At 48.2% G+C, this 25,899-nt stretch overlaps 1 protein-coding gene across 1 annotated transcript in view; it reads left to right on the plus strand.

Annotated features, from left to right (window-relative positions):
- ABCA13 (ATP binding cassette subfamily A member 13) overlaps nucleotides 1–25,899 on the plus strand; it is a 369,069-nt gene that overhangs the window by 44,916 nt on the left and 298,254 nt on the right. The window contains exons 8-16 of the mRNA XM_032430502.1: nucleotides 81–214; nucleotides 2,651–2,815; nucleotides 5,638–5,837; nucleotides 8,788–8,918; nucleotides 9,644–9,741; nucleotides 9,992–10,165; nucleotides 11,055–11,260; nucleotides 12,054–12,193; nucleotides 21,766–21,880. Of these exons, the coding sequence (XP_032286393.1) occupies nucleotides 81–214; nucleotides 2,651–2,815; nucleotides 5,638–5,837; nucleotides 8,788–8,918; nucleotides 9,644–9,741; nucleotides 9,992–10,165; nucleotides 11,055–11,260; nucleotides 12,054–12,193; nucleotides 21,766–21,880 (1,363 nt within the window). The remainder of the gene's footprint in view (nucleotides 1–80; nucleotides 215–2,650; nucleotides 2,816–5,637; nucleotides 5,838–8,787; nucleotides 8,919–9,643; nucleotides 9,742–9,991; nucleotides 10,166–11,054; nucleotides 11,261–12,053; nucleotides 12,194–21,765; nucleotides 21,881–25,899) is intronic.

Genomic DNA, 25,899 nt, shown 5'->3' on the forward strand with positions numbered 1-25,899 from the left:
GAACAAGGCACCGTTCTCTGAATCGTGTGTCATATGTTGTCACATCAACTGACGGGTGTAACTCATCGGTTGCTTTGCAGAGTCCAGATACAACCTGTCCCTGCAAGAGCTGGTGTGGGATCCACACACGGTCCAGGCTGACCTCAAATCCCGATTTGGTTTCGATGACCTTCATGCAGAACAAATCCTGAATTACTCAGCTCAACTGCAGGAGGTATGTGCTCCTGATGCTTCTCACGCTTTTCCCTTGAGAGTGCTCCTCTGGGGGTGCTCCCCGGGCGGGCGGGCGGGCGGTGGGATGGGAGAGGCAGCAGGACAGAGGGTCCTCCGCGAGCATCGGAATGCTTGGACTGGTTTGGCCCTTCTAGAAGTGAATTCTAATCTTGAAAATACCCTTCCTCTTACCTGGTCACTGTATCCCAGCCCCAAAGGCGGTTTGGAAGTTATAGGAATAATCAGTAATTCTCACTCCCGGCACCTGCAGTGGGTCCGGATGGGAGCGAGGGGGCAAGAGTGGCAAGGCTCACCAGATAGGAGCCTCCCTTTCCAAACTGTATAAAATAAATGGGTTGGACGAGCTGATCCCTGGAGACCCAGCTCGCTGCTGCTACTCCTGAAGTTCTGCAAGGGTCTCTATCTGCACGTTCCCCTTTTGTCACTTCTGTGAGTTTGCGTCACATTACATAGAACCTTTACCTTAGAAGGGTAAGTATTTCAAGATTAGAATTCCAGGGACGCCTGGGGGGGCTCTGTTGGTGAAGCGTCTGCCTTCGGCTCAGGTCATGATCTTGGGGTCCTGGGATCGAGCCCCGCGTTGGGCTCCCTGCTCCGCAGGGGGGCGGGAGGGGTCTGCGTCTCCCTCTCCCTCTGCCCCTCCCCCTGCTTCTGCACGCTCTCTCTCTCTGGCTCCCTCTGTCAAATAAATAAATGAAATCTTAAAAAAAAAAAAGATTAGAATTGCAAGGGCAATGGTTGGGGAAGTGCACAGAGCATATGTCACAGGTGTGAGGTCCTCTGGCTGCTGGAACACGTTACCACCAGCCTGGTGGCCCCGCACAACACACGTTTATTACCACACAGCTCTGGAAGTCGGAAGCCCCAAACGGGTGTCCTGGGGCTAAAACCAGGGTGTCTGCGTTCCTTCTGTAGGCTCCAGGGAGGTGCTGTTTCCTTGCCTTCCTAGCTTCTAGAAGCCGCTGTGTGCCGTGGCTCAGGTCCTCTCTTCCCTCAGGCCAGTGACGATGGGCTGTTTTTCTCATGAGGCTCTGTTGCCTTCCCCTCCCTTGTGTAAGGAGCGCTGTGGTTTCACTGGGATGTGGATGGTCTCCCCCTCTTGGAGTCTGCTGGGTAGCAACCATAACTCACCTCCCAACGCAGAACCTATTCATAGGCTCTGGGGATTCGGAGGTGAGCCCCTCAGGGGGACCATGACCGTGCCCCCCACCCGCGTGAGGCCCCTCACCAGCCAGCAACAGCAGAGCCTCCCAGGGCCTCCCCCAGTCCCGCCTGACTGTGGGCACTGCCATTCTGGGCCTTTGCATATGCTGCCCCCCTGGAAGAGAGAAATCTCTTTCGCTTCCTTTCTCCACTGCCCACCGAGAAGACAGATACAGCACGGCTCACATCTCCGTGGAACCCCCATGTCCTCCCTCCCTTGTGACCTGTCACAGGGCCATCGCAGGGAACCTGACCGAGTCGTGTCCACGTCTTAGAGACCGTGCGAGTCCTGTGGGGAGGGACGGGGCCATGTTTCCCTCACGGGATACCGTGGCTTTGTGACAGTCACCAGTGTTAGTTCTCTGCATCCTAAAGGAAGCTTCCAAGGAAGCTGTGGGCGTTAATGCTTTTTGGCTGTCGCCATCCATAGAGGTTCTAGAACATGGTGCCCAGTTACTGTAAATCCGGGTAACGGGAACGCGGTTCGTTCCCACACACATGGAAGTGCTTTTACGGAGTAGCCACAGAGGAACTGCATGTAGAAGTTCATTTGGGTCCAAAATGTCAAACCGTTTCTGACCCACAAGTCCAGTTTGACTTGTCCCGGCTTCCTCCATCTTTGGTAACTGGAAGAGAAGATGTTTCTGGCGAAGCAGCTTTGGGGGTGCAAGGTGCCAGGTGAACTGGGCTGGCCCTCTGTCTGCTTTTGCCCGGAGAGTGAAAAAGAGCAGAATTTGATTGATCCTGTGTCCTCGACCCAGAGAAACTGCTGTTTCCACTGCTTGTGGACAATCCTGAAACATGTCATTCCAGAAGGCTTCCCTCCACACCGGCCACATAAGCGACCCTTTATCAGCCTGTCCCTTCTCCTGTTGTGCAAAGCCTGGAGCTCGTCCTTTTTATTTTTTTAAAGATATTATTTATTTATTTATTTATTTTTAAAGATTTTATTTATTTATTTGTCAGAGAGAGAGCACAAGCAGAGAGAGCGGCAGGGAGAGGGAGAAGCAGGCTCCCTGCTGAGCAGGGAGCCCGATGCAGGACTCGATCCCAGGACCCTGGGATCATGACCTGAGCCGAAGGCAGACGCTTAATGACTGAGCCCCCCAGGTGTCCTCTGGAGTTCTTCCTTTGCCAAGGTTGTGGTATTATTCTCAGAAGGGAACATTATAGAAAAAAGCGGACTTGTAACTATGCTCCCTCTCGCTGGCAGATTCCCACAGAGGAGGCCTTGGAGCGGATGGTGTGTTCCGTCTTGTCCGGAACCTCCGAAGACGAAGCTGACCAAGAGGGTCATGCCGGAGACTGTCACCCCCGCTGGTCCAAGGCCAAAGACTACCTGGTGCACGCGGTCAACTGGCTGCAAGTCTACAAGCAGGTGCTGTCCCGCAGCGAACCGCTCAGCCTGTCCGCACCCATCTCTTTCCTCCCCATCTCTCATACTTAGATTTTATTGATTTTTAGTGTTTGATTTCTTTTTGGGAAAGCAGGTAACACGAGACGTAAGTATGCACTGTAGTATTGCGAGGAGGGGCCTGGGCAGTTGCAAACCCGAGAACCTGTTCCCTTTCCCCATGCTCTGTTCCCTGTTTCGTTGCGTGTCCTTTCCAGGGACAAGCCCTGGGAGCCCCACGTCCTGCCCATTAAGTGCCCTTCTCCCACGTGTGACTGCCGGCCTCCCCTCACTGGGGCCTCACTGCAAATGTCCCTGGAAAGCCTGTCTTACACTGAGATGCACACGTGGCCATGGCAAGAATCATGGTCTGTTTTTGGCATGCGGGGTTTCCACGGGCCTCCTTGGACAACCTCCTCGGGTGTTCAGATGCAGGGGTTCGGCCCCCTGGAGCTCTTGAGGGGCCATTCAGCCTGTCCCTTCACTCTGGTTTTGACAAGAAGCATTGTACTCAAACAGTAACTGATTTAAGAGAAACAGTGAGAAAGATGCTGTGGCCGTTTTCATGGATGTGCTGGTGTGGCAGGGAGTCCCAGAGTGATTACATAGCCACAGGCTGGAGGCCACCAGGGGGTCTGGCTTGCTAACAGCAGGGTGCTTTCCGGGGAGCTGTGGGTACGGTGTGAGGCAGAGCCTGCCTGACAATAACGCTCCACTCATTTTAGTGGATGTGATGTCACCTTTTCCTCAAAGGACATGTACTGACCAAGGTCAAAATCTCCAGTTGTAGATAAAAGATTATCAAACTCAACACCCAAAGAACAAATGATCCAATCAAGAAATGGGCAGAAGACATGAACAGACATTTTTCCAAAGAAGACAGCCAAATGGCCAAGAGACACATGAAAAAGTGCTCAGTATCGCTCGGCATCAGGGAAATCCAAATCAAAACCTCAATAAGATACCACCTCACACCAGTCAGAATGGCTATAGTTAACAAGTCAGGAAATGACAGATGTTGGCGGGGATGCAGAGAAAGGGGAGCCCTCCTACACTGTTGGTGGGAATGTAAGCTGGTGCAGCCACTCTGGAAAACAGTATGGAGGTTCCTCAAAAAGTTGAAAATAGAGCTACTGTACGACCCAGCATTTGCACTATTGGGTATTTACCCCAAAGATACAAATGTAGTGATCTGAAGGGGTATGTGCACCCCGATGTTTATAGGAGCAATGCCCACAATAGCCAAACTGTGGAAAGAGCCAAGATGTCCATCGACAGATGAATGGATAAAGAAGAGGTGGTATATATACACAATGGAATATTATGCAGCCATCAAAAGGAATGAGATCTTGCCATTTGCAACGACGTGGATGGAACTGGAGGGTATTATGCTGAGCGAAATAAGTCAATCAGAGAAAGACATGTATCATATGACCTCACTGATATGAGGAATTCTTAATCTCAGGAAACAAACTGAGGGTTGCTGGAGTGGTGGGGGGTGGGAGGGATGGGGTGACTGGGTGATAGACATTGGAGAGGGTATGTGCTATGGTGAGCACTGTGAATCGTGCAAGACTGTTGAATCTCAGATCTGTACCTCTGAAACAAATAATACATTATATGTTAAAAAAAAAAGAAGAAGATAGCAGGAGGGGAAGAATGAAGGGGGGGAAATTGGAGGGGTAGACGAACCATGAGAGACGATGGACTCTGAGAAACAAACTGAAGGTTCTAGAGGGGAGGGGGGTGGGAGGATGGGTTAGCCTGGTGATGGGTATTAAAGAGGGCACATACTGAATGGAGCACTGGGTGTTATACGCAAACAGTGGATCATGGAACACCGCATCAAAAACCAATGATGTATGGCGATTAACATAACATAGTAAAAAAAAAGTTTCCTATAAAAAAAAAAAGATTATTACAGAAATGCAGGTGTGATTGATCACTTGGTGGGACTAAAATGATCACGGGGCAGTGTTGAGCTGGCTGGCACCAGCGTGGTCGGGGGGACACCTCCGCTTTGTGCGTCATCCGGGTTAATGCACGGTGATTCAGCGCACCCACGTGCTCATCATGCTTTTGCTCGCACCTTGTGATTTGGGCAAAAAGCATCTATGTTGGTGTCACGTTGATGGTAAACCATGATGTTGCTTGCCTTTAGTATCATCATCCCCAAGTCCATGACGAAGAACCGTAACTAGCAACCATGTATTCGTTACGATAAAATTGTGAAGTATATCAACATATTTATGCTGTCCTAGACACGTCAGTTTAGTCTTTAAGGCATATGTCACTGGTTTAGTGATGTATGTTGTGGCCTTCTCTCTCTGTCTTTTCTAAGATTTTATTTATTCTAGAGAGAAGGAGGTAGAGAGTGTCAGCCGGGGGGAGGAGCAGAGGGAGAGGGAGAGAGAATCTCAAGCAGGCTCCCTGCTGAGCGTGGAGCCCCACACGGGGCTCGATCTCACAACCCTGAGATCATGTCCTGGACTGAAACCAAGAGTTGGACTCCCAACTGACTGAGCCACCAGGCGCCCTGCCTTCTCTTTTGCAAGTGGCAGTGGGCGAAGGAAAGGGAAACAGCAGCCCAATGAAAACGCAGCGTGCATCCATCAACGTCATTTTTAATCTTTCGTTTTTGAATAGAAATCAAATCGTACAGCAGTTAACAGACATTTCAATCTGGCAACATCGTAAAAATTAGGGCTGTCTATCCTCTAGAAGGCTCCGTTACTGTGTCTCATGCAAATGTTCTCATGTTTACTGCGTTACTGTTAACAGTGATGTTTCCATTTCTGCACGCGTAGGTGTTCGAGCGGTGGTGGAAGGGCAGCATGCTCCAGCAGGTGCTCGCCGGGGCTGCCCGCGGACTGGAGGCTCTCGGCAATGTGTTTGTGGAAGAGCGTGAGCCACGGCAGGTGGTGGAGGCTCTGTATGCTGTGCTTCGCATCCTGAGTGAGAGCTTGGCGGCAGATGGCCCCACCGACAGCCATCCGTCTCCCAAGACGTAAGGCGCATCCTCCTGTTTGATTACTGGTTAGGCTCGCGGGCGTGAATGTTAACGAGTGCATAATGAGATGGTGAGAGAAAAATTCATAAAACCACGGTTAGACTGTGGGTTTCCAGTCAGTAGCTGGGAGACTGCAGGCTGGCATAGTGGGGACCATCCCGAACCGTTTGCCCCAACCCGATGTCTGTTTTTTTTTTTTTTTTTTTAAGATTTTATCCATTTATTTGTCAGAGAGAGAGAGAGAGAGCACAAGCAGGGGAAGCTGCAGGCAGAAGGAGAAGCAGGCTCCCCGCCGAGCAGGGAGCCCGATGCGGGGCTCGATCCCGGGACCCTGGGATCATGACCTGAGCCGAAGGCAGATGCTTAACCCACTGAACCACCCAGGCGCTACCCCTATGTCTGTTCAGATGTGGACAACAATCCGGTGGGGGAACATATCCGAGAAGGGGGTCAGCCTTCTGGATTTCAGACATAGGTTTAAAAGGAACAAAACCACTTTAGAGGCGCTTTCATGGAAGAAACTGTTTTCATGGTTGTTTTGAAATTTTGTATCGTTGAAACGTTTGCGGAAGGTCCACAAATACTTTAGAAGTGGGAAAAGGTACAGCTGGTGGCCTCTTCTTTTTTGAGATAAGCCGAATGGATTCCCGAGTGGTTGGTTCTGTTGCAGTACTGGATCTTCTTCTTCAGCGGGTACTGCCCTTTGCAGGAACTGGACCTCATTACACCCCTGAGGTGTAGGCTGTCCTTGGAAGCCAACAAAAGGTTTCTTAGTATTGTCTCAAAAGGGTCCATCTCAAGCCACGGGTCTTGGGAGCTCTTGCTGCTTACCCAGCATGAAGGGAGAATTGTGTTGTTAGAATTGCATGGGGTTAGGTCGTGTTCTTAGGGCACACGTGACATCGTGACATACATACATACATACATAATTGGAAACATTTCCAACTCCCTCGAGTTTTCTGGAACCCGGTTAGGAAGGAGGATCTTGCTTCTGAAGATCTAGTTTCCTGTGTTATCTTAGAGATTGCCCGGGCACTAGTGATGGAGGAGGTCACCTTCAGGACCCTACAAATCTGCCACACCCCTGCCACTTCTGCCCCGGGGGACAGAGAGCCCCGGGGGACTCTGGCTCTCAGCTCCTCCAGGGATCGGGGATGTGAGAGACGGCACCCCCTCAGAGGACCTGGTGTAGGTGACCCAAGCTTCCCCTGCGCCCCGCATACTTTCTGCCCACACTCAGGGTGGGAAGATGGGGGGGGGGGTCTTCACCCGGCTGCTGTGTGTGCTGGGCCAGCAGTGGGCCCCTGGAGCCTCCCTTTCTCCTTGCACCCACTTCTGTTCAGGGATACAGATGGACAAGCAAATCTGTGTCCGGTGCACAGGGATCTGGCCTCTGGGTTTCTACCTCCCCATGCTGATGGCATCTCTCGGTGGCCCCCAAGGCCTTTGATGGTTATCAAGCCCTTTGTCTGCTGCTGGCTCCGTGCAGGAGCCCCCAGTGGCCCCGTGTCTTCACCTCTAAGGAAGGAAGGACCCGCCCCCCCTTGTATGGCCGGCAGGGAGACCCCGGGTTGAGAACACCCCACGCTTAGCAGCTGCTCACAAGCACTGCCCGGTCCCTCACACCTCCCACATCTCACACCTCCCACGGCATCTGCATCTCCCTCCTCAACTCACCCCCCCATCCCTCCATCCCGCTCACTGAGTTTCCTCCTCGGACGTCTCCTCGCACGGACCTTCCAGATTCAGTTGTGTCTTGTCAATCCTGTGTTTTCACAGCGGCTTGTCTCCTGTCTTTGGTGTGGACGCAAGCCCCACCACGCAGGTGTCATCCGTGGGTGGCCGCGGCTCGAGTCCCGGCGCCGTCCCCGGTGCTGACACCTGCTCTGGCCGCCAGGCTCACGTCCCCTCCTGGCATCACCCGGTGCATCTTTCTTAGCGCTCGCTGTCATTGTTATTTTAGACCGCGTCTGCCCCTCCTGAAATCAGCCACTCGCTTCCCGCGGTTCCTCCGGATCCTTGTGCTGTCCACACTGCCCTCGGCAGGAAACTGCTGGCCCAGGACACCACACTCATTACTTCTACCCTGTTCTTGCCGATTGCTCACACCTTCTCTCTTCCAAGTCACGACTTCCAACCGGAAGCCCAACCAAGGCTTCCTTTGGTCCCGAGGATGCGCGTCCTTAGAGGCAGGCGTGCTCGTGGTGGCTCTGTTCTTGCTGGACCTCCCGCACCAGGACGATGAGAGGCAGGAGAGGCAGGCCGGTGTGGGCACGGGGCCAGGCGGGGCCAGGCGGGGGCCAGGTGCCACCTGCCACTGGACACCAGCCTCGGGCACCTTGCACGGGTGTCCCCTAGCGGCATCTTCTGGGTCTCTCCTTGCAGCTCACTTTCTGTCCCTGGGTACAGGATTCCGTGACTTGCACAGACCGCCCTGAGGGTCTGCATTGTCGTGCTGGGGCACTTGCTCCCACAGTGGGACCCCCATCTGCTTCTTCACTCGCACATTCGGTTCCAATTTCAGCTCCTCTCATTGCAGAGTCCTTGTCTTTCCTGCTGCTCTTCTGGGTTGCTCCCTCCCTCTTCCTGAGTCAGGTATCCTCCCGGGGCAACAGGGAGCCTCTGGGGTGGGGGGGGGGGGGCGGCGGCCCCCCGGGCCCGGGGGGGGGGGCCCCGCCCCCCCCCCCCCCCCCGGTGACTGCCTGCCCTCCCAGGGGACGTGGCCCCTGCAGCTGCTCAGCTGGGGAGCACCTGTGCCTGCACGAGTGGACCCCGTTTCCCTCGCCTCCCCGCCCGGGGTCTGCAGGTTTCCAACTGCCTGGCCGGGCGTCCTTGGTCCTTGGAGAATCTTACAGCTGCTGCTAAGTCACCTTTGATGGGTCCCGCACCCACCACTCACAACGTGGCATTCGGAAACTCTTCTTAAAATCTCTTCCTGTGCCCTCAGGTTACTGCATCTACAGAAGTTGGAGAATGTTCTTTGGGACCTGCCCCCGCGGTGGCTGGCTCTGAAGAGATTGCTTCCGCTCCTCGGGGCTCTCAGGAACGCGATAGCCCAGAATTTGCGTTTTGTGCAAGGTAAACTAGCTTGGTCTTATTTGTCACCTACTCGCTAGGAGCCAACGTGAGATTGATTGAAAAGCGGACTTCAAACTGCGTGACACCTTTGTTGAGCTTGGAGGTAGTTGGCACCGTGTGTTTTATGCTCTGCAGGGTGACTCGGTGTGGCGGGGGGGCGGGGGCTTAACTGCCATCACCGTGAGCGTAACCTCCTTCTGGGACCAGTGACATGACAGGCAGTTTCCTGCCCAGTGGGTGCAACTCCCATTCACATGCTCAGCCCTTGTGTTCAGATCGGGCCAGAGCGTATCCCCGGATGATCATTCTTCTGCTCCTTCCATGGGGCGGGGACAATGCGTTCCTCCTCCTTTCCAGAAAGCCCTTCTTTGAACCTCCACTGACTAGTGGTGTTACTTCTTGGCCCAAGGTGACACCACATGGGCTGGAGGCTTCTCACCTTTTCGTGGCGGAGAGAGAAGAAATCAGTACGGATGTCCCTTTGGAGTGAAGCTCTCCTGTCTCCACGGTGCCATCCTCATACGTCTCGGGGAAGCCTGAAATGATAGTGCAATCAATTTTCTCCATTTTGTTCTCTCAGGAAGATCATAAAATGTCTGATAACAGGTGCAGTTTGCTGAGCTGCAGGTTTTCAGAACTCACTGTCCTATGCACGGCCTCGTGGAGAGGTCAGGCTGGGAGTAGCTTTAGGGGGATAGTAATGCATCAGTTTGTTGACCTTACAGAAGTGCTCACGTGCCTGGAGAGATCAGCTAACAGCTCCAGACTGGGCGGACCCGACCAGTTGCAACCGGAAAAGGATGTGCTCTTTCGGTGGAAGCAGGTAAAGCATAGCATGGGGTTATAAATCAACAGGTTTGATAAAACATTCAAGAAGCTCATGCAATCTTCAGTTTTGCCCCTGCTGTGAGCTGTGCAGGCAAAATGTGCCAGCAAAAAGGGCAAGTTTTCGAAGAGCCTTGTCTTATTTTGAAATTCGGACTGCTGCTGAGGTCTGGCTGTGGCTCCCCGGCCCATGGGGGGCGAGCGCAAGCCTCTCTAAGTCACCCCTCCTGCTCTCCTTCACCTTCCAGCTCTTGGTGAAGAATGCTACGGATTGGCCTCTAAACGTGAGCTTGCCCGGGAGGGAGGCTCTCCTGTGTTGTGGGAACCCTGGCGCCTGGGAGGGCTTCCGAGGGCTGACGTGTCCCCACGACTCCAACAAGACCAGCATTTTAAACAAGCTCCTGAGGTCAGCAGAGGACGCGGTAAGTGGTCACCTTCTGATCTCATCCGCCAGGACCAATGGGCTTATTTTGAAGGTCAGACCCCATACGAGATCTCTGCCGCCCCTGCTCCGTCCCTCTTGTCTGGCCACACTAGGAGGCTGTGCGGCACCCATCCAGCCAAAATCTCCTCGACAGCAAGCGGGTTTCCCCTTTAAGAGCACCCCAAACTTTCAGACCGTGCCCCTCTGCTTCCCTGGTTTCTGGGCTCCCTGTCCTCTCCATCCCTGGCTGCAAACGTCGCGAAGGGTGGAAGAGTATCTTTGGGCATCAGTCAGCTTGGAGCCAAGAGGTGCCGGTGGGCCTGCTCTTCCGTGTCCCTGCCCCTTGCTGAGCACTCGAGAGTGGGGAGCAGTTTGTTAGTAAAGATGATGATGTCACCTTCGACCCCTATTTTTCTCACTGAGCGCTACAAATTATAGTACCGTTCACCTTTCTGCTGTTCATTTCTTCCTCCATATTACGTGTTTCATTTCTTAGCTTCTCGCACTCCCAGGTAGGGTCAGGCTGGAAGGGGCCGGTGCGTTTCTGCTGTGTTTTTTTGTTGGAGGATGTGGGTTCCAGCCCAGCCTGTGGTAATCATGGGAACGGAATCCCAGGACTGTGACTCCGAGGAGGCCGGGTCCAGTGGGGGCCGCTGGGGGACTAGCCAACACGATGGCCTTCACACCTGCGTCCCTGCTGCTCGATTGCTGGACGAGCCTTGATGTGGGGATACAGAGTCAAGTCTAGGACGGTCCCTTAGGTTCTCAGAGGCCCACGGGGCACAGTCAGGAGAGTCCTTGGGACGGGAGACTGGGCACGGGTGTCTCAGGGTGCCGGGCCGTCCTCGCTAAATGTATCACAAACGACGTGTTCTTCTCCTGTCCAGGGTCGCCTTTTGCAGGAGGTCGTCACTGGGCACACAGATGTGCCAGTTTCGGGAACCGAAGGGTTTCTGGGCTGGCAGGAAGTGGCGGTGCAGCTGGTGGACGTGGGCCTTTCCTGCAGGCGGCTCTGCCGATGGCCGGGAGCGGCCACCTCACCCGGGGACCGTGACCTTGCCGGTGACTGTGAGGACCAGCTTGCCGCAGCGCTGTAAGTTTGTGTGCGGCGGGAGACTGGTGAATAGCTGGGAGCCAGGTGATCCCAGCCATCTACTAAAGCAATGGATCCACATAGTATATTCCTATTTCTAGTATATTCTATTTCTAGGGGGAGGCATTATTATTTTTTTTTAATCTAAGAAAAAGGACTGACCTATTTGGTACTATTGGAAAGCATTTAAAAATGCAAAATATTAGGGGCTCCTGGGTGGCTCAGTAGGTTGAACATCCTGCTCTTGGTTTCAGCTCAGGTCGTGATCTCAGGGTCGTGAGATCGAGCCCCGAGTCGGGCTCCACACTCAGCGCAGAGTCTGCTTGAGATTCTCTCTCCCTCTGCCCCTCTCCCTGCTCGTGTACCCGCACACTCTCTCTCTCTCTCTCTCTCAAATAGATAAATAAAATCTTAAAAATAAATAAATAAAAATACAAAATAGTAAACAAGCCCTTTAAAGGTTTACCATTGACTTAATCTTTCACAAGCTTTTTGGCCTCAAAGTTGATTTCATATTATGTCCTTTTATTTTCCTCTTTCTGTTCTCTTGATTTGTTGTGTCTTATGTTTCATGTGTTCCCGTGAACGATTCTCCCTCATTTTTCAAATCAAGGTGCGGGAATTCGTAAGCAATCAAATACCTAGTAAGACAGCTATTGCAAAGGTTCTAATTTCTGACGCAAATGACCGCCAGGTGCCCGTGTATGTTTGCATGTAGATGAATTCGTAATGATCCGTCTCCTGGAAAACCACGATTAAATGCGAGCTTTCTCTGGATTCTCTTTGATTGCAGGATATTTCATGCACTAGGAAAAGTACAGTTGTCCCTGGAAGAAACATCCTGCTGGAAAGGCTTCACAGGGTTTATCAGGAAGACCTGTGAACTGGTCCGCTATGTGAACATGCAAGGAAGCGTCCAGAACGGTCCGTCTGGTAAGTCAGTGGTCTTTGCCGCGGGAATGTGGGGGCTGCTTCCCCTTCCGTGCGTTGTTCATGAGAGACGCCCATATTTAATGATGAGGAGCTGGAAGCAGAGACTCACCAAGTATATTTGCCATTGTGATGCCCACAGTAAGTCACTGCTGTCTGTTACGGCAAGACCGCCCAGGGGTCCTGGTTTCACTGGTTGTCCCAGCTGGTTTTCACCAGCGACCACTTTTCTCTCAACCTGTCCTGGTTTGGCTGATAAACACGTGCCTGTACGGACCAGGCATGACGGACCCTGGGAAGTCCCGAGGTGCTGCGTGTGGGGCCTTGTCAGTCCTGTGCTGTTAGGCCCACCCTGCACTCTGGGGGCAGCACCCCCATGTCGAGCCAGCTCCCCTCTTCCCGTGCCGTCCTCAAAACCAAAAATCCCCTCAAATACGAATCGTACAAGTTTGCAACGGCCTGACCCACAGGCAGTCATTCTCTCGTCCCAAAGGCCCTCTTTTCTGAGAAGATGCTACCAGGGTGCGACCCGTGTTTGTGACTCATCCTGGTCGAGAGCTGGTCGTCTGGGTCTGGGTCTCCTTGGGGACCGTGCTCGCTCTGCGTGTGCCGTGTGCTGTGTGCCCTTCTGCTCCGTGGGGTACCAGCTTCCCCTCGGAGCACCTGCTGCTTCGACTTGGGTGGGGAGGGAAGTTATCTGTTCTTGCTCCGTGGCCACATCCACTTAATCTCGCTTCCTTCTTTCCTCCTCAGACTGCTGGGGTTTTTATTTCTATTTTTTTAGTTTTTATTTAAATTCCAGTTAGTTAACAAACAGTGTAATCTTAGTCTCAGCTGTACAATATTGTGATTCAACACTTCCCTACACCACCCCGTGCTCATCACGACAGGTGCCCTCCTTCCTCCCCATCACCTGTTTCCCCATCCCCCACCCACCTCCCCTCTGGTGACCAGCAGTGTGTTCTCTGTAGTTAAGAGTCTGTTTCCTGGTTTGTCTCTCTCTCTTTTTTCCCCTTTGCTTTTTGTTTTGTTTCTTAAGTTCCACATCTGAGTGAAATCATATGGTATTTGTCTTTCTCTGACTGACTGACCTCACTTAGCGTAATACCCTCTAGTTCCACCCACGTCGTTGCAAATGGCAAGATTTCATTCTTTTTGATGGCGGAAAAATACTCCATTGTGTGTATACACCACATCTTCTTTATCCATTCATCAGTCGATGGACCCTGGGCTCCTTCCGTGGTTTGGCTGTTATAGATGCTGCTGCTATAAACATCGGGGTGCATGTGTCCCTTTGAATCTGTATTTTTGTGTTCTTTGGGTAAATACCTAGTAGGGCAATTGCTGGATCATAGGGTAGCTCTATTTGTAACTTTTTGAGGACCCTCCATACTCAAGCCACTACCTTTAGAGGCTGCCAGAGAACCCCCTCTCGTGGCAGACTCCCTCTCCGTGTCAGCGTCAAGCCCACCAGCCGCCCGTCGGGTCTCTGCATCGGCTGCAGGCCGGCCACACTGAGCTCTGCACTTGGCGACAGGGCTGGGCCGATGGCCGCGCCTCCTCGGTTGGGTGCTCAGCTGGTACCGTAACTTCACCCGCTCCAGACCATTTCCAGAAACACAGGCGACAAAGAGTGACATTCAGCATCAGTGAGAAGCCTGGGTTCAGAAGTCTCAATAATATTGACAATCACAACATTTGTTGTGTTTTGTATGAATTATTTCATCCAATCCTCACGTCAGCCCTTGAGTTGGGGTCTGTTTTGACTTCATTTTCAGATGGGAATACCGAGGCTCACAAAGATTAAATTCTGGCATAGACCACAGAACTCCAAGTGTCAAAGCCAAGACACATGTTGGAGGTCTTACTCGGGAGCCTGTGAGCTTCACTTCCGTCTGGACGGTCCCACTGGGTGCATCATGCTGCCTAAAGGCTGGTCGGTTACGGAAATACAGCTTGTCAGAGAATGGAGTTTTGCTGATTCTCTGTTCTGTACATTTGTTTCCTCTTTCATGGATTTTCCTAATTTGTTTCCTGTTCCATGAATTTCTTCTTTTATTTTTATTATTTCCTTCCTTCCTTCTACTAAATTCAGTTTGATGTTCCTTTTCTAGCTTCCTGATTTTCAGATTTTCTTCTTTTCTAATAGATGCTTTTGAAGCTGTAACATTTCTTCTATGCACAGCTCTAGTATATTCCACAGTTTGATATGTCATAGTTTTGTTACCATTCTGTTCAAAATTTCCTGGTGTTTATTATGATTTCCGTATATTGCTTAATTTCCACTAATATTTGGGGACATTTCAAGTGATTTTTAAAGAAAACTCCGAATTTCTAGCCTATTTTAGTGAGAGAACATTCTCAGTGTTCAGTCTTCGGAAGTTATTGAGATGTGTTTATGGCTCACGTGGTCAATTTTGGTAAATGTATGTGCTCTTCAAGACCATATCAATTCCGTCCTTGTTGGGTGTAATAGTTATATATATTAATTAGGTCAAGTTTGTTAATCATCCACATCTTACCTATTTCTTATCTGCCTCTTTTACAGACATAGATGAGTTAAGATTTCCCAGTGAGATGGTAGATTTGTCTGTTTTCCTTTTAGCTTTATCAGTTTTGCTATATGTCATTTAAGTTACTTTATTAGATACAAAGAGTTTAGAACTGACATATATTATTATTTTTTAAAATTTTATTTATTTATTTGACACAGAGAGAGAGAGAGAGAGCACAAGCAGGGGGAGTGGTAAGCAGAGGGAGAGGGAGAAGCAGACTCCCCGCTGAGCAGGGAGCCCAAAGCAGGACCCGATCCCGGGACCCTGAGATCATGACCTTAGGTGAAGGCAGATGCTTACCTGACTGAGCCACCCAGGGGCCCCTGATGTCAGTATTAATGTTAGTATTAGCTGTAGTCTGGATGTTCAACTAGGATGCCACCATGGTTAAGTTTACTCCCAAGTATTTTATTATTTTTTTTCTATTTTGTAAATGGAACTGTTTCTTTAATTTCCTTTCCTTTTCTTTCTTTTCTAAAAAAGATTTTATTTTTAAGTAATCTCTACACCTAACGTGGAGCTCGAACTCAGGACCCTGAGATCAAGAGCCTTGTGCTCTACTGACTGAGCCAGGCACCTCTTAATTTCCTTTTCATATTATTCATTGTTAATATAGAAAAATGCAACTGATTTGTGTGTGTTGATTATGAATCCTGCAGCTTTGCTGAATTTGTTTGTCAGTTCTAAAAGTTTTTTGGTGGAATATTTAGAGTTTTCTACGTATAAGATAATGTCATCTGCAAACAAGGATAATTTTACTTTTTCCTTTCTTATTTGGATAGTTTCAATTTCTTTTTCTTCTTTGGTTGCTGTGGCTAGAACTTCTAGTACTGTGTTGAAAGAAGTGGGAAAAGTGGCATCTCTTTCTTTCTCTTTTTTCTGTGTTTTTATCCCCCCTCCTTTTTTCCTTTATCGTATAGTCTGGATCGTTATCTCTGACTTAATTTGTAGTTCACTCTTTCTTTATTAAGAATGCATTTAACGTACTATTAAGCTTATTCATTGACTTCTTACTTTCAGTTATTGTAATAAGTTCTAGAGTTTCAATTTCTAGTGTTTATAGTTTTTAATTAAAGTCTGTGCTGGTAGCTCCAATAAAATTTGATCTCCCGAGTGTCTGTTTCTATTGTATGGTTTTCTTCTTTGTATCACTTCTTATGTTTTATATGTAGTTGTTTTTGACTCTATTCCAGACATTATATATTAAAAATTGTGGAGATAATTTGATACTCTGGATGTTTTCCATCCTTCAGATAGGCTTTTTGCTTGTTTGCTTGCTTACTTGTCTGTTTGTTTCTGACAGGCAGTTAGAGGGGGGGCATGTCACCTTAATTCAGCCAGAAGTTGACTCCTTTTGTTTTAAAAGCATGGTGTCAGTGTTTGTGAGATCTTACGTGTTTGTCGTCTGCTCTCACTGCTAGAATGCAGCCCTTTGGGGTCCCAACCTGAGGCTGTGGTGTTGACCAAAGACATTTTTTCCTTGGTTGGCCCTGAATTCCAATTTATTTCCTACTCTGGTGAGACCGTCGAAAGCTCTGTTCATTTTCTCAGCCCTTGTTTCTGCTTTTTGAAGTAGAAATTGCCTTCAGTGGAAAAGTGGCTTCAAATGCTGGGTTTCATCTCACCTGCCTTCTGTCTTCTGGATCCTGGCCCCACAAATACTCTTGGCCTTGAAAGCTGTCTGATGCCTTCAAGGATTTTAAAAATATTGAAGATATATTAAATATCTCCTCTAGGTGTTTGTAGTAGGAATGTTGGGTAAAAACATTCTGGCCAGCCATATGCAGAACTGCCTGCTCCCAGTTCATGGTCAAGGCTGGTGTGTGTGCCCCTAACCTGTGGGTGACAGCAGGGCTTCTAGCCGTGGCCTGGCAGTAGGCCCTGACAAGCTCCTGGGGGATGAATAGTGAGGTGGTAAGGGGCTTGGACTTTGGAATCGGCCTGATTAGGCCATGCCCCTGACTGGCCATGTGATTGGGAACTTCAGCTTCATCATCCGTAAACAGGCACAGTCCTATGAGAATTAAGCAAGTTACTACTTAGTAGGGTGTGTGTGGTGTGTTGGGTGTTACGTAAGTACAAAGCGAAGAATAAACGTTCAAGGGTGTGTTCCCCGGGGTGCCATGGCCATGCTCCCTTGTACCAGGTACTTTCAGGTAACGTTTATTTTTTACTTTTTTTTAAGAGTTTATTTATTCACTTGACAGAGAGAGACAGCGAGAGAGGGAACACAAGCAGGGGGAGTGGGAGAGGGAGAAGTAGGCTCCCCGCTGAGCAGGGAGCCCAATGCGGGGCTCGATCCCAGGACCCTGAGATCATGACCTGAGCCGAAGGCAGATGCTTAATGACTGAGCCACCCAGGCGCCCCTAGGGTAAGGTTTAATGCGTGTTTCCACAAGCCAGAAGTACATCAGCTAATGCATGTGAGTTAGGAGATCATTATTTAAAAAAAATTTTTTTTAGAGAGAGATAAAGAGAGTGTGCATGCATAAGCACAAAGAGACGGTGGGGCAGAGGTAGAGGGAGAGAATTTTAAGCAGGCTCCCTGCCCAAGCTGGAGCCCCACCTGGGGCTTGATCTCACGACCCGGAGATCATGACCTGAGCTGAAACCAACAGTCTGACCCTTTTAACTGACTGAGCCCCCCAGGCGTCCAGAGAATGGCTGGCATGTTCAAGCAGACGTGCCAAGTGTTGGCAAGAATGTGGAGGGAATTGGGACGGTCATATGGTGCTGGTGGGAATGTAAAATGGTATGCTGACTTTGAAAAACAGCATCAGCCTCTTAAAAACTTACACACCCAAATACCATATAATCCAGCCATTTTGCTTCTAAAGAAAAGAAAGCGTATTTCCATCCAAGACTTGAGCATGAACGGTCATAGCCTCTGTATTTGCAATATCTGCAAGCAGGGAGCCAGCCAAGTGTGACTCACAGGACTAGAAAGACCAGCCGTGGTACACCCAGAGTGATATTACTCCGTGGTAAAAAGGAATGAGTGCACTCCCTCATGAACGAAGCTCAGACTAACTGATTCTAATTAATCATGCTCAGTAAAAGATGTCGGGCAAAAAAAAGCACACACTATAATTCCATTTATATGAATTTCTAGAAAATAAAAACTAATCGATGGTAGCGGAACACAGATTGGGGGTTGCCTGGGGGCAGGAGCAGGGGGCTGGACCTGGCAGGTGGAGGGGTGACCAGGGGGGAGAGGACACTGTGGGAGTGACGGATATGTTCACTGTCTTAATTGTAACGGTATTTCACTGGTATGCACGTACGTCAAACCCTAACAAATTGTACATGCAAATATGTGTGATTTGTTGTATGTCAGCTATATTTCAATAAAGCTGGGTTTTTTTTTTAAAGAAAGAAACCCTAATTTAAGGCAAGTAATTTATGCTCTTGGCATCTAGGAGAAGGAAAGTGGCAACAAGCTTGATAATTAGCACAGGTGTATGTGATTCATATCAGACTTTTTTTTTATTATGTTATGTTAATCACCATACATTACATCATTAGTTTTAGATATAGTGTTCCATGATTCATTGTTTGTGCATAACACCCAGTGCTCCATGCAGAACGTGCCCTCCTTAATACCCATCACCAGGCTAACGCATCCTCCCACCCCCTCCCCTCTAGAACCCTCAGTTTGTTTTTCAGAGTCCATCGTCTCTCATGGTTCGTCTCCCCCTCTGATTCCCCCCCTTCATTCTTCCCTTCCTACTATCTTCTTCTTTTTTTTTTTTAACATATAATGTATTATTTGTTTCAGAGGTACAGATCTGTGATTCAACAGTCTTGCACAATTCACAGCGCTCACCATAGCACACACCCTCCCCAATGTCTATCACCCAGCCGCCCCATCCCTCCCATCCCCCCCCAATCCAGCAACCTTCAGTTTGTTCCCTGAGATTGAGAATTCCTCCTATCAGTGAGGTCATATCATATCAGACTTTTTAAAAAGGTTAATGATACCAGAAAACCAAGCCACACTGAGTAACTTTTTTAAATAAAAGAAGGAAACATAGGGGCACCTGGGTGAGCATCTGACTCTGGGTTTCAGCTCAGGTCGTGATCTCAGGGTTGTGGGATCAAGCCCCATGTCGGGTGCCATGCTCAGTGGGGAGTCTGCTTGAGATTCTCTCTGTCTCTCTTCCTCTACCCCTCTCGCTCGTGCTCTCTCTCTGTCTCTGAAATAAATAAATCTTAAAAAAAAAAAAAAAAGAAGGAAACATAATCCACCAGAAAGGGAACAGCCGCGGATGGGAGCGATCAACCCTGAGACGCAGGAAAGCAAGTGGACGGATGGTTTTGGGCGCAGCAGAGAAGCAACCCTCCAGCGTGCGGAAGGAGAAGACAAATAGAGGGGGCCGACTTTCTTGCAGAAAGCCCACTAGTCTCCTGCACTGGAGGGACAAGCGTCCGAAAGTGACTTTGAGGGGTGGCACAGACAATAGACTGGATGAGACCGTGGACAAGGAGAAATGCTGAGCCACGCTCCCTTCGTCGTCCGAGCCAGGCCCCTGCTGCCCCACTGTGTCAGCAGAAGACTAGAGGCTCACGTAGCCTACTCTGACCCTGGAGCTCTAGACACAGCTGAGGGCGCGGATGTCACCAGCAGTGCTGGGGACTGATGTAGCCTTCCTGTTCTGAATAGCAAAGTGCCCAGCATCCCTCTTGTGTGCGCAGAATACTGGCGGTCAGGCTTCCTCCTTGCCACCACGTGCTAGCAGGAATCTGGAGAATTCTGCTGTGCAGGTTTGGGAGAGATTGACCCACCCAAGAGGAAAGATGTGCAATCTGGGCCAACAGTTGAGGGTCCCCCCTCCTGGAAAGGTTGGCTTTTGCCTGATGACTTGGGAGCGAGTGAAGCCCTCCAACGGAGAGGCCACCACCCTGCACGAGGTGCTTCTCAGAGCCTCCTTCTGACACGTGAATGGGCAGCCTTGTTTCATCAGACGCCGAGGAAAGCCTCCAAAGACAGAGCTCACAACAAGCAGAAAAACAAAACCTCAGAAGAAATGGGAAATACTGATACAAACTTTGAAACAAAGGAAATAAAGATACAACAAGAGCAGAAAGCGACTTTCAACGGATCTCCTCAAACAAGAAGGAATTGTTAGAAATTAAAAACGTGTAAGTACACAGAAGTGTTTTCAAGTGAAAGAGACCAGAAATTAGAAGAGAGAATATTCTAAGAGATTATAAAGCTGGAGAGTCGTGTAGGAGGTCCCACTGACCGCGACTGGGAGCTCTCAAAAGTAGAGATGACGCAGGGTTTGGAATGATCGAAGAAATGACCCAAGAACATTTCCCAGAACGTTTGTGTTTTGTATTTGTTGGCCATCTGTATGTGTTCTTTGGAAAAATACCTACCCAGGTCATCTGCCCATTTTTTAATCAGATTGTTTGTTGTTGTTGTTGTTGAGTTGAATGAGTTCTTTATATATTTTGGATATTTGCTCCTTATTGGAAATATCATTTGCAAATATCTTCTCCCGTGTAGTCGGTTGCCTTTTTGTTTTGTTAATGGCGTTTCCTTTGCTGCACAAAAGCGTTTCAGTCTGATGGAGTCCTCACAGGTTATTTTTGATTTTGTTGCCCCGAGGAGACAGATCCAAAAAAATATTGCTAAGACTGAGTTTACTGCCTATGTTTTCTGTTGGGAGTTTTATGGGTTCAGGTCTCACATTTAGATCTTTGGTGTATTTTGAGTTTATTTTTGTGGATGGTGTAAGAAAATGGTCCAGTTTCATTCTTCTGCATGTGGCTGTCCAGTTCTCCCAAAATCATTTGTTGAAGAGACTGTCTTTTACCCATTGTGTGTTCTTGCCTCCCTTGTTGTAGATTAATTGACCATATAAGTGTGGGTTTATTTTTTGAGGTCTCTATTCTGTTTCATTGATCTATGTGTCTATTTTTGTGCCAGTACCATACTGTTCTGAGTTAGTTTTGATTCTGTTTTTGTCCTAACTATGGGTCACATTTTCCTGCTTCTTTCCATGCCTGGTAATTTTTGATTGGATGCTAAACATTATGATTTTAGCCTTGTTTTGTGCTTGCTATTTTGTTTTCCTATGTTCTTTTTTTTTTTTTTTTTTAAGATTTTATTTATCTATTAGAGAGAGAGAAAGAGCATGCACAAATGGAGGGAGCAGTAGAGGGAGAGGGAGAAGCAGACCCCCCGCTCAGCAGGGAGCCCGACTCGGGACTTGATCCCAGGACCCTGAGATCATGACCTGAGCTGATGGCTGACGTTTAACCAACTGAGCCACCCAGGCGCCCCTGTTTTCCTATGTCCTTGAAGGCAGTTTCATCCTTTAGGATCTTGCTTCTAAGGTTTGTTAGGCAGGACTGGAATGGTACTTGGTGTGGTTGCAGATATTACCCAGGAGTTAGGCTAGACCTATTTTGCATCTTGGACTCATTATCTAATGAAAATTGTGGATTGTTCCAGTCCGGCTGATGGAAACAGAATTTGTTCCTGGCCCATGTGGCCACTGGACACTTTTCTTGAGTCTTTTTGGGTGGATCTTTCCCTGGTCTCATGGGGCTTTTTCACCTGTATTCACTGATTTACCCTCAGCTGAATACTTGAAGGAGGCATACAGCAGGTGCTCCATCCATGCAGCTCTCTCCTGGGAGTCTGTTCTGTGTATCTGTGCCATCTTTCGGACTCCAGCCTTCATCCCATCTACTCAAGGTGCCCACCAGCTCCACTCGGTTCTACCTCCTGTGTCATTGCTGGGACACTCTCTCTAAGGCAACAGGTGGGATAATCATGGGTCTCACCTTATTTACTTTCTGTTTTTTGTGGATCACTGTCTACACTGCTTGATGGCCAGTGGTAGTTGACCTTGGTCAGACGTGGAAGCCAAATCACAAGGATTTCTAATCCTTCTTTTGTTTTTATTTTCAGCCAGATTAACTGAAACGCTAAAGCGTTTTTCACTTTGGCAGATTTGACTGTTGTGTCCAACTTGAAATCAATATATGAAATGCCTTTCTATTTAGCGTTCTCTGAGGAATCTCCTTGTTATGAAGAAAACATGGATTGGGAAGTCATCACCGATAATTATTTCACATTTTTGAGGAACTTACTCAAGTCTCCAGCTGCTTCCATCTCCAGGTAAGTTTTCAGAATTCAGTTTCCAGGTTTTGATTTAATTATTATCTGAAGACAAACAAAACCTATTTATAGGAAAAGCTTGCTTTATTTATTTATATAATAATTATTATTTTTTTAGAAAGGGTGTGAGAGAGTGTGAGTGGGGGGGTGCAGAGGGAGAGGGAGGGAGAGAAAGAATCTCCAGCAGACTCCGTGTCCAGTGTGAAGCCTGACGTGGGGCTCGATCTCACGACCCTGAGATCATGACCTGAGCCGAAATCAAGAGTGGGACGCTTAACCGACTGAGCCACCCAGGTGCCTCAGGAAACACTTGCTTTAAAATGTGAGCTCCTGATGTGACTGTTGATGAATACAGTATTTCATATTAGGCATTCGATGATATTTGCTCCAGAGCATCTATGACTCATGTTTCCATGGATTTTGAAAAGAAATACAGATGATAGTCATAAGATTTTCCTTCAAAAGCATGATTTATAATAGATGCTCCAAAAATGGAATGTTCGAATAATAGTCTCATCCAGTTCCTTACTTTAGACATGGGATCAGTGATTGAAGATTCTGGTAGCTCTGGAGACTTTTGGGAGAGAAGTAATCTTTGGAACTAAATCTGCCAGCTTATATGCAGCTCATGCATTGAGATGGAAATTTTTATGTATAATTATGGAGATTATATATAGCTTCTTTATTTATTTAATTTTTTAATAGATGAGCTTTTCATTTTATTTATTTATTATTATTTTTTTTAAGTAAGCTCTACACCCAATGTGGGGTTGAACTCACAGCTCTGAGATCAAGAGTTGCATGCTCTGCCGACTGAGCCAGCCAGGCACCCTGGATATCGTGTACAGTTTAAGATTTATTTATTTATTTTAGAGAGTTGGGGGGCAGAGGGAAAGGGAGAGAGAGTCTTAAGCAGATTTTGCGGTGAGCGTGGAGCCTGACACAGGGCTCGATCTCATGACCCTGAGATCACGACCTGAGTGGAAAACAAGAGGTGGACACGTAACCAACTGAGCCACCCAGGCGCCCCCGTGTATAGTTTAAAGCACACTTTATTTATTGCTTGTGGGGTGTGTTGGGATGACATGGGACAGAAGCTTTGCATTAGGGCATAGCTTTCAAATTCGGGAGTGGATCAAACTTATCTGTGAAGTTTGCTAAGAGTACAAATCCCCGGAGCCTGTCCCAGACTTGCTAAACCTTGGCTGTCTGTAGGACCCGGGTGTTGTAGATTTAAGAAATTCTGCAGGTGGTTCTGGTGTACACCAAAGTTCAAAAGCTATTCTGTAACATCTTTCTGGACCTAGGATTTGTCACTCCAGGAAATGTGTGTGTGTGTGTATGTGTGTGTATTTATTCTCATTATTCACATTTTAGTGTATTTACTTCCTACCATCCCCTCATACATATGGTGTGTTTTTGTTGTTGTTGTTTTTAAATTATGTTATGTTAGTCATCATAATAGTACTTCATTACCCTATGACCCAGCAATTGCACTACTGGGTATTTACCCCAAGACACAGATGTAGTGAAAAGAAGGGCCATATGCACCCCAATGTTCACAGCAGCAGTGTCCACAATAGCCAAACTGTGGAAGGAGCCGAGATGCCCTTCAACAGACGAATGGATAAAGAAGATGTGGTGCATATATTCAATGGAATATTACTCAGCCATCAGGAAGGATGAATACCCAACTTTTACATCAACATGGCTGGGACTGGAGGAGATTATGCTAAGTGAAATAAGTCAAGCAGAGAAAGTCAGTTATCATATGGTTTCACTCATATGTGGAACATAAGGAATAGCATGGAGGACATTAGGAGAAGGAAGGGAAAAATGAAGGGGGAGAAATCAGAGGGGAAGACGAACTATGAGAGACTATGGACTCCGGGAAACAGACTGAGGGTTTTAGAGGGGAGGGAGGTGGGGGGATGGGTTAGCCCTGTGATGGGTATTAAGGAGGGCACGTACTGCATGGAGCACTGGGTGTTATACGCAAACAATGAATCATGGAACACTGCATCCCAGGAAACTTTTCAAGCTCAGGAACACTGCATCCCAGGAAACTTTTCAAGCTTAGTGGGCCAAGGAGGAAGAGGATGAGCTAGACCCCCTGGAGAATCAGTCCCGTGCTCAGGTTGGATTTACAATACTGTCCTTTCCTGAAAGTCTCAAATATTTAATAGCCCCAGAAAGACAGCAGTAAAACCCATCAATATGTGCTCTGAGGGCATGTTTCATCTTATCGCTGTAGATCCATAGCAACTGGCAGAGCATCTGTTATGCTAGATGCTAGATAATGGGATGGGTAAATAAAAACAAGGATGGGCATTAATTGCAATTCATATGATGGAAGCTAAGCCTGAAAAGAAAACCTCTGGGCCATGTCCTGTTCCAGCCATGTAACAGCATGTGTGAATAATGTGAACTGCTAATTAAAAAAAAAATAATAAAAAAAAAAAAAAAAAAATATATATATATATATATATATATATATATATATATATATATATATATTTGACATATTTTTTTTCCCATGATCTGGAGATACCGATTTATACCCCAATAGGCTTCTGTAGGAGTGAACTAAAACCATAGTTAGGAAAGTGCCTTATAAATTGTAAACTGATGTAAAAACATGGAGCAATAGTTCCACCAGTGGTACTAGTTAGTTCTACTGCAGCCCTTGCTCACACAGCTCCTTTTTCTTTTTTAAAGTTTTTATTTATTTGAGAGAGAGAGAGAGAGATTGAGAGAACGAGTGGGAGGAGGGGCAGAGGGAGAAGCAGGCTCTCCGCTGAGGAGGGAGCCTGATGCGGGACTTGATCCCAGGACCCTGGGATCATGACCTGAGCCGAAGGCAGATGCTTAACCGACTGAGCCCCCCAGGCGCCCCAGTTGTGCATGTATTTCTATGCAGGCTGGATTTGAGCAAGATCCATATGGAATTCCTAATAGCGGAGCTTTCTCCTTCTTGCTGGAGAAGTTCCCTGGGGAATGTTCTCCAGTGTTCCCTGGTTCAAAGTATCCAGTCTCTTGCAAATAAGAGTAAACTAAAAGATGGGGCGCCTGGGTGGCACAGTCGGTTAAGTGTCTGCCTTTGGCTCAGTTTGCGAGCTTGCTCTCTCTCTCTGTCTCTCTGTCTCCTCTCCCCTCGCTGAAATATGTAAATAAATAAATAACATCTTAGAAAAAAATAAAGAGTAAACTAAATGAAGGCTGTATTTTCTGCTCCCAGATCCCAGCCATTAGAGGGGGGAAAACAGCATTCATTATTTCATCTCTCCTGTGTCTGTCCTGTGTCAGACTGTGCCTTAGCCGATAGGATGATAGACTGAAAGAAGTTTAGAGAGGAATTCAGCCTTTAAGCCATTAGTAGTGAATACAGGTCAAAAATCCCCTATCCACAGTTTTTCAATGTGTCTTACCATGTCAGAACATGTAGGCTTTTTGTATGGTGGCATCCCAGCTCCTCCTACAGAGACCCCAACATGGAGACCCCAACACGGTGAGCCCATCTCTGGTCTCACTGCAGGGAGTGTTCATGAGTTGAGGGTCTGCCCCAGTCCCCACTGGTGCAGGGGGCAGGAATACATACCTGATACGTGCACCGTGTTGTCTTTTTTTTAATTTAATTTTATTTTTATTTAGAGAGGGAGAGAGAGCATGAGTGGGGGGAGGGGCAGAGGGAGAAAGAGAGAGAGAGAGAGAATCTCAAACAGACTCCATGATCAGTGCAGAGCCCCACGTGGGGCTCAATCTCACAACCCTGAGATCATGACCTGAGCCGAAATCAAGAGTTGGACACTCAACTGACTCAAGCCACCCCGGTGCCCCCCATGATGTCTTTCTAAACTCTGAAACACATAGGGCCCCAAGGATTTGAAAAGTGGACTGGTAGCTCCTGAGTTAGTGGAAGTTAGTAACCTCTCCAAGTGTGGACTTCTATCACAGGTGTGGACTTGTAACCCCAGAGATGCTCCTTTGAGAACTGTTTGTATTTTACAAGTAGACACCTG

Source organism: Phoca vitulina, unplaced genomic scaffold (genome assembly GCF_004348235.1).
Source record: "Phoca vitulina isolate PV1807 unplaced genomic scaffold, GSC_HSeal_1.0 scaffold44, whole genome shotgun sequence".
NCBI classification, from domain to species: domain Eukaryota; kingdom Metazoa; phylum Chordata; class Mammalia; order Carnivora; family Phocidae; genus Phoca; species Phoca vitulina.